This window comes from Lissotriton vulgaris, chromosome 8, assembly GCF_964263255.1.
Source record: "Lissotriton vulgaris chromosome 8, aLisVul1.2, whole genome shotgun sequence".
Taxonomy (NCBI): Eukaryota; Metazoa; Chordata; class Amphibia; order Caudata; family Salamandridae; genus Lissotriton; species Lissotriton vulgaris.
The window spans coordinates 1,278,735,831-1,278,748,834 of NC_141696.1; the positions used below are offsets into that span (position 1 = coordinate 1,278,735,831).

At 43.6% G+C, this 13,004-nt stretch overlaps 1 protein-coding gene across 2 annotated transcripts in view; it reads left to right on the top strand.

Moving 5' to 3' along the window:
• SKA3 (spindle and kinetochore associated complex subunit 3) overlaps nt 1-13,004 on the top strand; it is a 627,619-nt gene that overhangs the window by 160,255 nt on the left and 454,360 nt on the right. For both annotated transcript variants that reach the window (XM_086935202.1, XM_086935203.1), the window contains exon 6: nt 6,367-6,476. In XM_086935202.1, coding sequence (XP_086791328.1) covers nt 6,367-6,476 — 110 coding nt within the window. The remainder of the gene's footprint in view (nt 1-6,366; nt 6,477-13,004) is intronic.

Sequence of the window (13,004 nt, forward strand, 5' to 3'; positions counted from 1 at the left end):
CCGGGACCAGGAGAGACTTCTTCTCGTTTATTACAAACCCTAGCCCCTGCAGAAGGTCCACCGCGCACTGCAGCTGGGACACTAAGCGTCTCGGACACTGGTTCATGAAGAGCATATCGTCCAAGTACACTATCATCCGGACACCGCGCGCCCGCAAGGTCTCCACCGCGGGGTGCAACACCTTTGTGAAACACCACGGCGCTGAGGAGAGCCCGAAAGGCAGCGTGGTGAACTCGTACACCTGACCGTCCCACTTGTACTGGAGGAAACGACGGTGCGGAGGGAAAACCGGGACCGCCAGATAGGCGTCTTTCAAGTCGAGCCTGGCCATCCAGTCGGACGGCCGTAGCACATCCCTCAAAAGGTGGATTCCCTCCATTTTGAAATGGCGGTAAACCAGCCACTCGTTGAATTCCTTTAGATTGATAACCGGACGGCGGCCTCCATCGACCTTGTCGACCAAAAAGATGTTGCTGAGGAAGCCGTCCGGGTGTTTGTACGCTCTGCAAATCGCCCCTTTGTGAAGGAGGGCGGAAACCTCGTTGCGCACTAAGTCTGCATTGCGCTGAGAGAACGTAATGGGGTGAGGGCGCTGGGGCTGCCGCGGATGGCCATGGAACTCCAACTGGAAGCCCTGAACCGTCTGTAGTACCCAGGCGTCCGTGGTAAGGGAAAGCCATGCTGGGAAGAACTGCGCCAGGCGCCCCCCTACCCGCAAACTCGCAGAGGGTAGCACACTCACCTCGTCCACCCTGTTGCTGACCTCGATAGACCCCACGTCCTCGGAACTTCTGACCTCTTGTGGGGTAAAAATTATTGAAGCGGGAACTGTGCTCCTGACCATGTCCGCGTCCGGAGCCTTGTCCTCTGTCAGAGGGGTTGCCTCGACCAAATGAGCGGCCCCTGCCTCGTCCGGCCCCGTCAAAAACCCGAGGGGCAAAGACTTTCTTGATGTTAGACTGGGCTCGGTCCAGTGACGTAAATGTAGCCACGAACTTACCGAGCTCCTTAATAAAAGGATCACCAAACAAGCCGCCCTGCGCCACCGCGCTGGCCTCAGAAGAGGCGAGGTCACCCAGCTTAGGGTCAATCTTAATTAGCAACGACCTCCGCCTCTCTGTCGAGAGGGCGCAGTCGGCATTGCCGAGGAAAATAATGGCGCGCTGCGCCCAGTTAGACAAAACCTCAGGGGAAATGAGGTCTCCCGACACCTTAGCCTCCTCCGCCATGTCGAGGATTTTTGTCATAGGGCCTACTACGTCCAGAAGTTTGTCCTGGCAAGTACGCCAGGAACGATCTATACCCTTTCGGGGGTCCTTGACAAACTTAGCAAGAAAAATGGCCATTTTAGGGTCAATGTCCGGGGTCATTGCCACTTTTCCTTCCAGGGAAGGGCGGGGACACTCCCCTCTCAGGCGGCTACGGGCATCCTTGTCCACTGGCTTTCAGAGCCGGTTCGCCACATAAAGGGCCACCTTATCCCCCGGGACCCATTCAGAGGACTGGGGATGGACAATATCGTCCGGGTCCAGCATGTCCGAAGGGCCCGCGGAAGTGGACGGCTGGGACGGGAGCCACGACCTAGAAGAGCAGGCCTCCTCCTCCGAGTCCGGAGAATCGTCATCCTGCTGCGGCTCCAGTGACATAGTGCGGGGAGTAGGAGGTGGGGCACCCACTGGTGGGGCGAGAACCAGTAAGGGGTCCTCAAGCGCCTTAAAGGCGTGCCTAACCTTATCAAAGGCTACTGGATCAATTCCCTCAGTACAAGGCTTCTTAGGCGGGGGGGATCGCTGACTGGGAAGCATCCGAAGCCGGGGCAGGCGCTGGGATGAGCGCCGCAATTTTTGCGTACGCTTCATCCAAACGCGCTGACAGGCGTTGCTCCAGGGGCACTATAGCCTGGTCCACTGCTTTGTATATAGAGTCATCCACCGCCTGGTAGAAATCCTCATCCCAGGAGGCATAAGCTAGAGGGTCTTCCTCCGTGTACTGGCCTGACTCCCCCTGCATACTGAGGTAAGTTGGGCTCAACAGAAGGGAGGTACAGCACAGTTAATTACAAAAACCCCCTTGAGGGTACACTGTGGGACTGGGGTAACCCAAAAGATATGGTGGCACAAAGCACGAATTTCGGGACTAGCCCAGGGAACGCCACAACCCTCTAAGTACTAGGGCGCCACCCGGTCAAGCGTTCCCCAGCGCTACACACCAGCGCCAATTGCGACCCTGTCAGGGTGTTCAGACTACACAATACAACCCACTCTGGGCGTCACAGTTGAGGAAAACCCTAGATTTCGACCCCGCAGGGTGTCAGGACCGGGTAGCCAGGGACAGCGCTGCAGCTGGTGCAAACGCGGCAAAAAACTCGTTTAAAACGCGAAATCTATCGCGCCTACCGGCAGCGAGAGCACTGCCCCATAGCAGCGCCGAACGCGCACCGCACTCCGCTGGGCAACAAGATCGCGTAAGGAGCGCAAAAGCGTCCCGCGATATCAAGGGGACCTGTAGGGGTCGCAAAACACAAGCGCTCAACCCCAAAGCCACACGCTGTCACAGAAGTCCCCCAAAACCCAGGAGAGAGTAAGAAAAATCCACTTAACTTGCTGCTGAGCAGCGAAGAAAGAGGAAGAGGAAGTGGATGCAAGGCATGATGGTTGCTGCCAGTGCATAGAGACTAATGAAGGACTTATGTCTCAGTTTCCTGTTTTCTTTCCCGATGTTCATGGAAAAAGTAGTTTTCTACATGTTTTTCTTGCTGCTGTGAGGAATAAAGTGAAGAAAGTATGGCATAATCCGAAGCCTCCGGTCCTGCCGTAGAATTATCCTCGGATATGAGATTTGAATATATTTTGGAAATTCATCAATTTTTATCCCAAATTTAAGCTGATGAAATATGAAAATACACATATTTTCTTCTCAAGTATACGCTCTCAATTTTGGTATATATAAGTTAATTAGGACAAGAGCTTTTAATTTATTAGACTGCTGCACACAGGAGAGCTACTCACAGGTAGCTGGCGAGCTACCGATGGCTCACAAGATGCTTGTTGGAGACTCTTGGCTTAGTGTAACTACAAAGCATCATTTACCATTACAACCAGGTGGTTGCCTTTTCCCCTATATTTTCTCTGACCCCTCGGGCTTCTGTTACCTTGCACAGCTTAAAACAGCCTTCGGGTCGCGTTGTTACAATAAGAGCAAACAAAATGGTAATGTTTCTCCTTTCTATCCCTATTATTCTTTCTGTTCCCTCCGACTGCTTTGAAGCAAGCTTAGGAAGTAGCATTAGCACTATACATTAACAATCAGCATGCTATAATAGGATCCATTGTATCTCTATCTTTCCTGTTCACGGTTTCCTGTCCTCTTTTCTGTTTCTCACACTATTGCGATGCACTCATATGGTGGCCTAAGCGCTGTTTAAGCGACCAGTAGGCATTTGGAACTTCTAGGCTCATACTTATTATGAAAAAGTGAAACTGCACATTTTAGCATGCTTAGTGCCACGGGTTGAAAGATCAGAGATGGATTGAAAGTCACCTTCATGACATGGCAGTTGATAGCTGTGCTTGTGCGAGATATCACTTAAGATGCAGAGATTGTTTGGATTCAGCCGAGATTGTTACGTTGTGTTAAGCTCTGCTCCAAAGTAGGTCAGATAAGAGCAGGTCCATTATATACTTTCAGGTTTGTCACTACTAATGTAAATTCTTTTAATTTAGCATCAGCGTAGGACAATTACTTTGTGGACAGCTTGCAAATCTGGCATTGATCGGACTCTGTGGACCTATGCTAGGCAACCTTGCCTAAGGGTGATGAACAAAGACTATGCACTCTGGCCGAAAGTGTCAGACTTCTGAGTCCCATTGTTTCTGTATCTGTTAGGTCTAGTTGTCACAGGGGTAAGTTAGGTTTCTTGTGTGACCATATTACTCTTTATTTAAGTGACATTAGTAAAGTCACCCAAAAGTAACAAATACACTTACTATTTTGTGTTATTTTTCAAACAGATCTTTAGAGTGGTAAATAACCTCTTTGCCGCACATAGCCTTAATTGCAGTAGATGGAGATATTTCTAAGACGGAAAGAAAAAGGAAAATAATTATAAGCAACACTGGTCGAAACCCTCAGCCATATTCATTATTTTTGTCAAGGTCCCTGTGAAGTCCAGGAACCTATACTGGGAAGCCCTCCAGGATATGTCCATACCCTTTTTGTGGTCTCTTATAATCTTTCAGAGAAACATTGATATCTTTCGGTCCATACCAGGTGGATGCCTTTCTTTGACATCTACTTTGACCTGTGGAGCTATCAGTCTACGGTGGTATAGCTTCCAGATTTAAAAGCCCTTCCTGACCTTCCTAAAGGTCTTCTTGCTGAGCTCCCATCAGCCTGCTCTTGCTGTTTTGACTTTATGGGGCCTTTTCTTCCCTCGCTAGCTTTGCTCCTGTATAACTCCCTCATAATCAGAGAAATATTTCCTCTCATTTGCCTATAAAGAGTCCTCATGTAGTTCATGGCATTCATATTTTGATAGGTGGTGTTTGTAATGGCCTATGGAAGAAAGAACCTGACCTTCTGCACTGGACATAAAGCCTTTTTTAGACATTCAAAGGAGCACAAGTGGACTTCATGGCTGCTACTTGTTTCAATTTCTATGCTTGCTGCTTTTCTTCCTTTGGCTTACAAGGCGAACCACCTGAAACTCTTCTGTAAAGGGATAGATTAAGTATCAAATCGGAGTGCTTCTGCAGTCTTTTCTCCTGCTAAATTACTCTGATTACAGAGCCATTGATATATACCAAGAAATCCCTAGTCATAGCAAAGAAGGTTTGTTTTTCCTCTATCAGTTCTCCCTGTCTTTGAACCATCTCCTACATTCTCTATGCTATTTACAGCTGCAGTTCCTCACAGGGATTTATAAATAGTCATAGAAAAACCACCAAGGAAGGACCCTTATCGCTGTCCCCTACCCCCTTCCATTATAGGGGGCCTGTTGTGGCTTCTGCGCTGTACTCTGATGAGCTGCACTACCTGGCTCTTGACTGCGGAGTTTGCTTTGGATTTTGCATATGCAAAAAAATTAAAAGCAGCAAGATCACAAAATGATGGAGCCCAACCTTCATGTATGGGCAGTGGCAGGAACAGTAGCAGTGGCTCCAGGGTTGGAGATACGTGAACAGAGCTCTCTGCTCCACTCTTTCTGTAATGGTGGAGATTCTGAGTGACCCCGAAGTGGAGGTCTGCAGCGGCCCCCTTTGAAGATCTTCTGCCTCTGGATTCTGACTGGTTGCAGTTGAAGCAGAGTTTAGTGCATGCAAAGAAAGGGTCTATCAGTACTTAAATCCTGCATCCCTGCGGCCCATCTGATGTACTTCCTACACAGTCCCCTCATTCTCGTTGGACTTATGTGAGCCTGAGTGCTTGATTCAAAGAAAATATGCCATCAAATGACATAATTACCTCTACTGTAAAATTGAGTATTTATAAACTGTAACACATCACATGCATTAGTAAATATGAAGTCCATGAACTGGCACAATCAACAATGCCTCAAAAACAGGAGATGTAAAACGGCACTCTTCTCTGGCTACTGTGTAGCAATAAAGCAACGAACACGGAAGCTAAGCTGAGGTTTGATAAGAATGAGTTGATATCATTAGTTGTTGGGTTCTTATTCTGGAGGAATTACTTATAATGTCTCCATGTTCTTGGGAAGTATAGTGTTCCATTGATTGCTTTGTTGGCTGTAAGTAAAAACTGAAGAAAGAAAGGCATAATCCTGGTATTGACGCAGAATCCACGCACACAGATAGCTGATAAAATTCGACTTAACTTATAACAATTTAACTTGCAAATACTCACAAACTGCACCTTGAATGAATTGAGCAAATTACGTTTGTGGAGAGAAATATTCCTATGGTGTTTTTGATTTTATTTAGTGGTTAGTCCAATGATTATTGGTTATTATTGGTTGTTGGGATTAGTCTTGTGCTTTCAAAGCTTTTGAGTTCTGATTTTGTGGTTGTTCTCAAAACATTTCTGTGATTTCTTCCCATCCCACTATTTTCCAACCCCTTAATTAAAATTACTTGTGCATACAAAGTCCCAGATTTTTCATGTACAAACTCAGTTGCTTTCTGTTGAATAATTTCACATGAAAGAAACAATTTTCAAAAGAGTAGCTAAAGTGTAAATGCTTGAAAACGCATCAATAAAGGTGTAAGTAAGTCGATCGCCAGCCGACTCATGGCCTCCTACTTTCTCATCACACCATTTGACTATGCAAAATGGAGGGATTTTTTTACTGACCAGTTTTAATATTATAAGAGTACTGATATATATATGTCTCTTTTTCTACTGCAGCGTACTTCAAAAGAGTGGCAATGAAGTCAGCCGGGCTTTATGTTCAGAAACGATTATTGCTGAAGTTCCAGCTGTGCCTGTTCCACCAACACGGTTAACACACAACAAAGGTACAGAAAAATACTTTTTTTTAAATTAAAGTATAGGATGCGATTGATGCACCTTGAGGAACTATGTGAATAAGCTGTATGGATTAGGAACGTAGTTCTAAAATGTGCTGAAAATTATTTGCTACTGCGACTTTAAAGCAACACTAGTTCTTTTGCTGTAGCAATAGTGTCTCATTGCAGTAAATTCCACTTAATGCCTGACCACAATTTGTGTCACAAAATAAGAGTGCACCACTTTGTGTCCTATAATGCTTCATCATTGTTAATGGGGTCACAGAATTTCTGTGCATTAGACTGGTTCCTGAAGAAAGAGGTATTTGTGTGTGTGTGTGGGGGGGGGGGGGAGCCTGGGGGGATGATGATCGAAACATATCCATGTCAATTTACCGATGCAGCTACTTCTGGACTACATTACAGTTTTTTAAAAATAGGCATCAAGATCACTGAAGGAAGCAGTAGGACTTGTCAGTCCCAGTTGCAATTGGGTCAGACCTTCTGTGCCATGGTTTTCCTCATCCTTGATCAAGGAGAGGTCATTATGTGAATAAATTGCAAGAAAATGACGAGCTCAATATAGTGCAGAAGAGAAGGAAAGATCTATATTAGTTTTAAAGAAGTACCATAAATTGATAAGGGATGGAAAAATCGTACTGTCATTCTCTGATTGAGAGAGCTAACGATACAAAGAAAATCTTTCATATAGATAAGGTTTTCCTGCAACCCAAGAGTTGTTCAACTCACATTATTCCATCTCAATTTTTATGTGACAATCTCTCCAATTTCTTTGAAGAGAAAATAGCCACAATCCAACTGTGTTTCGCTAGTAGGCCAACTGATCTAGAACTGCCTATGGCCGTGGAACAAGGATCTCCCCCCTCCCCCACCCACATACTATAATGACAGATTATTTTACCCATTTCTCTTCAGCAATCGGAAAGCGCCATCTTGGCTTGCAAATGTGGATCCCCATTAGATGCTTGTTCACTGGGTTAAGAAAGCTATTGAGATTGTTAACCCGGTCATTAATTATTTTCTTAATGCATCTCTTATTTCAGCATCAGTTCCGAAGTCCTAGAAATTGGCAGTTGTTAAACCATTAAAAAAAAGCAATCTGCACATCTTACGATTCTGTCCAATTTTCTACCTATCTCTTTGCTTACAGCTCTTTCTAAAAAAAAAAAAGAAAAACATAAATAAGAAATTAATGGATACTCCCAAAAATGTAATATTTAGCACCCATTTCAATCTGTGTTTAGACCGAAGTATTCTACGCACTTTTGGGGATATCTGAAACAATCAAAGCTATGCTAGACAAAGGTAAGAATGTGGTACTGATTCTTTTAGATCGATCTGCCATATTTGATATGGTATCAAGAACACAAAAGGAGAAATTTCGGAAGGGATTACTACTGAAAAAGGAAAATGAATTCCTTTTAAAAAGAACCCTCACTCACTAACCTAGTTGGGAAAATGCTTCATCATAGGGTTCCCACCTGAGGGGCCGAATGCCTCTCGGGTGTGCTACAACGCCTGATTACAGCGGAGAGGGTTGATTGTGCAACATGAATAGTGAGTGGTGATTTTAAAATTATCTCCATGCACCCAAGGAATTTAATGGTAGAGTCATAGGACACGATTAAAAATGAAGGTGGAAGTTCTATAAGGTTAAATTGACCAAAGACATCCGTGACATTAGAGTGACGTGGTCTACATGTTTCAGCCTTCCTGCGCACGATCGCAAGGCTTTCTTCAGGACCAATGTAAGTGATTTAGACTCGCTAAGGTGCACACACGTTTATATGGATAAAGAAAACAATGGTTTTGGGTGGGCTCTAAAGGTCCTCGTGAAGTGGAGTATGACTATGGTACTAGAATTAATCCTGGGAGAAAGTTTTGTAAGGTAGCATACACATAGAATACTTTTTAAAAAAATATTTCAATTATGTTTTTCTGGTGCTCACACATGTGACAAGGTGCTTATAGTGACTGAGTGAAATTTAAAAAAACACTATATACAAGGTGTCACAAACAAGGGTATTCCCCAAAGAAATATGTACAGTAGGGGAGTTTCCTTGAATGGGTCGACGGCGTTTCGATCTAAACCATTCTAGATCATCATCAGGACGTGAGCTTTCCTGAAACAATGATGAAGTAAAGAAATTTAGTACTATGGCCTTACAAAGACTTTTTAAACAAAGTGGTATGGTGCTCCCAGTGGCATATAATCCATGCACATTTCTATAAAATTATTAGAAAGAAATAGGCAACCATGAATTAAACGCGCTTTTTTGGGGAGGGTAGAGTTCTTTAAAAATTAGGGTTATTTACGCGCTTTTTTTGCGAGTGCGCGCTTACTTCGCAAAGGTGGTTGAATTATTTTCCATCAGGTATTGGAGAACAAGGTTCTTTGGCTGTTGTAACTAATTCCAACTGCCTAAAACAAGGGGGAGGGAATTAGGGAATTAGACATATGGTAATCCCCGCAAAGTCAGGATATATTACATTACGGTCGGAAACTAATTCGGCTTGAGAATTAATTCTTGGTGAGGTGTGGTCTAATTATAAAGTTTCCAACATTGTCTGTGAGCAAGGTAAAACCAGAAGTTAGAAATTAATAATCGAGATTATTTGGTAAGGAAACAATAGTAAGTGAGGTATTTACCGATAATCTTCAGTTATTGGTTGCAGAAGTTTAATCATGAAAATAAGCCGGTTTTGATCTGAAATAGCAGCTATCTCTGCCTCGCTGCTTCGGCGTTCGGTAGTGCAACACTGTTTACTTCCTGGTTATTAGTTGGCGCATGCGCGGGCGAATTTCAGTTACGCGCATGTGCCTGAGGCTGTCACAACGCGCATGCCTGGCGGGAAAGTGTACTGATAGCGCGAATTAAGAATAAACATTTGGGTAGAAATTTAGGCGTTTGCAACTCTTGTTACAGTACATTTTACAATAACATTTGGAGGGTACACAAAGTGTTGATAAAAGTCACATTTTTGTCTTTGAACTTCAAAGACATTTCCAAGCATTATACTGCATGAAAGTCACTGGTGGCAATAGTTCTTGAAATTAGAATCATGAGTTAACCACAGCTGTTCCACTCATCAAGAGTGTTGAGTCCTTTCTCAATACTTTTACACAGGAAAATCCATTTGCACTCAAGGCGATTCAAGATTGTCTGTTGATTGCCCCCTCTTGCATTGGGCAAAAGCTGGTCAACAACCTGCCAACGTAAATCGTTTTCTGAATGTCCGTTTTCCACATAATGTTCCACTAGGGGTGCAGATAACACCTTGCAGCGAATTCTGCTCCTATGTTGCGAGATCCTGGTCTTTATCTGTTGCGTGGTTTGGCCCATGTACAGTTGTTGGCATGGGCATTGGATACAATATATAAAGTTTTTTGAATTACAGTTAGTAAAAGATTTCAGCTTATGTTTACAATTTTCATATTCAAACACTTTAGTATTGGTCGTAAAATCACATGCAGTGCAATTATTACATTTGTAATGTCCTACAATAGGTGGAAGGTTCAGACATGTCTCTATGGTGGTATTTGTATTGGTTATAGTGGCAGCTCACACTAAGTGATCTTTGAGATTACGGCCCCTTTTGAAGGAGAATAAGGGCGTCCCTGTATCAAGTTCCAAGGGGGACAGTACAGACCAATGTTTTTTAATTACTTTACAAAGTTTGTTACTAACTGTACTGAATGTTGTCACACAGGTTATTCTCTTTAGGGGTTCTTTCTTTTTTGGTTGTAGAAGATGTTCTCTATGGGCATACCAAGCCCGTTTCATGGCTCTTCTTACAAGCTTTCTGGGGTAGCCTCTACTCATCAGTTTTGAACATAAGGTTTCAGCCTCTAAAAAGAAATCCGGTTTAAACTTACAGTTGCGCCTAATTCTGAGGAATTGGCCGTAGGGAAGGCCATCCCTAAGCGCCCTTGGGTGTGTACTGTGATATTCTAAGAGCGTATTACGCTCTGTGGGCTTTCTGAAGAGTGTGATTTACAATTGTTCTTCATGGCATTTGATTGTGACATCTAGGTAGTCAATCTGATGTCTGTCAAAGTTGAAGGTGAATCTCAGATCTGTTTGACTGTTAAGCCACTCGCAATAGTCTCTTAGTGTGCCTTCATCCCCTTTGTTTTCTTTATCAATACTTCAACCCCAGGTTTTACTAATGGGGTACCCTTGTTCTCTATAACTACCACACGTTTATATGAGCCTGACCGTCAACTTACGTTTTTAAATCGTACTCCTTGAGTTTCTGTAAGAAAAACATACTGCTTGAGATTTAGTACATTCACATGACTCTCACATATGTTTTCACAGTAATCCCACACAGCAGCGTAACAAAGTGAGCAATATTGATCCACATACCTGGATCTTCACTGATTTACTTCCCTAACCCGTAACGATCAGTCTGTGTGTCAGGCATACAACATGCACATGCTTACACCCACATCAGTGTAATACTGTAGTGTATTTTGTGTTTTAGCGAGAATTCTAAAATATTCAAATTCTCCATGTTCCACCACACGGGTTGATGACTCTGATTTGAATCTTTTGGCATCTTGTCCACTTACGCAGACAACACTCATTTGATTCTCTCGCTTGATATGAATTCCTCTGCCTCTGAGCATAACTCTAAGAACTGTCTTACCTAGATTGTCTGGTGGATGGAAAATAATCAGCTTAAATGTAGCACAGATAAGACTGAAATCATCTATTTGGGACAAACAATAAATTTGACCCACGTGACCGGTGGCTGGAAGATCTGTCCACTCCCCCACCCTGGTGGAGTTAGCTAGGAACTTAGGAGTCCGGTTTGATGGGATTCTGTCTTTTCAACCACATATTTTAGCAGTGTCCGGCATGCATTTTGCTCTGATGAAATCCCTAACAAGGTTATTTAATTCCTTCTGTAAACTTCAATGAAAACTGTAGCCCACTCACTTATTAGGGAGGGGCTAGACTATTGCAATAGCGTTTACTTTGGCTTTGCAAAGTTGTTGCTGCTCAAGTTTCCAAATGCTCAGATAATGGCAGTTGGACTGGTGCTTAAGCTTTCCTGCAATAGTGGGGTATCTGAGGGGCTTACCATTAGCTACCTGTTTTCAAAGCTTTCCTCTCTACCAGACTAAAATATCTTGTAGATCGTGCATTACAGAACACAGAGACAATTGAGATTGTCCAGTGCTTATCTCCTTCACATACCTAACATCAGACTCAAATCGAGAAGTAGTAAACTGTGCTGACCTCTTAAGCTTTCAATCGCCACACTGAAACTGATGAGAAAGGAAATGGACTTCAGGAAACTCCTAAAAACTTGGCCCCTTTTCATTATCTGAAGAGGATTGGATTCAGATGGTCTAACTGACTAAGATGGGGCTTGTTGCTCTCTTTTCCTGTTAGACTCTTCGGGACTTTAGTGCTTTGTCTATGAGGCCTTGTTGTCCATTTCAGCGATAGGATGCTCTGTTTTGGATAACAGTGCGCTTTATTAGTAATGTCTCATTCATTGATCCATGGATTACAGGTTTAATCCTTAAATTGGTTCTCTGTTTGTCTCTCTCCAAGATCCCAGCACAGAGGGCTTTCGAGAAAGAAAGCATACGAAGCACATTATGGCCCAAGTACTGACCTTTTGGTGCCATGTGCTTCAGTTGCACAAACGCTAAATGCAATTCTGAAAAGAATAGTCCCTGTGTATGATGATGAGTAAGGGAGATGAGAGTGCTTTTGTGGGTATTCATGTGAAAAGAAGGAAATCATTGCATGCCCTTTCCCTGTTTTGTTGGGTAGCTGAATAAAAAATGTTCTATTTATTGTGACAGAAAGTTTCAATTCTATCAGATCTGGGTTAATCTGGAGATTGCTTTCTTGTTCCAAGCTCCCATATGTTCCACCCTTCTCGAATTACAGACTCACTTGCTTCATGTAGGTAAACCCTTCCTCTGGAGGGCTTGACACTGAGTGTGTCAGTGGTCCTGGAAAATGGCCTGAATGAAAGACGCAAGTAGTCTCACTAGCCGGGCCAGTTGCTTGAGCTACTCCAAAACTTTTTTCTAATGTTAACCACTTTCTTATTTGGTAGCGTCCATGCTTCCTGCACAAAATCTATTACAAGCCCCAGAAAGGTAATCTTCTGGCTGAGAAACAACTCTGTCCTCTCTACGTTTATCACAAATCCCATTTCCTCCAAAAGCAAAAACGCCATCTACAAATGTCATTTGAGACACTCAGGACAGTGGACAATGATAGTTATATAGTTGAGGTAGACAGTAAGTTTCACTCCCTCATCCGAACGAACTCAGTGGCTGGCCTTAGAACTTTTTAGGAGCTCCATGTTTCTATAGAAGGACCAAAGGGCAGGGTTTTGAATTTGTACAACTGTTTTCTCCATTGAAATTGAATGAACCTCCAATGAAGAGGGAAAATAGGGCTCATGAGATAGACCTCATTCAGATAGACCTCATTCAGATCCATGTGTATTTCCCAATCCCATGATTAAGGCACATCTCTC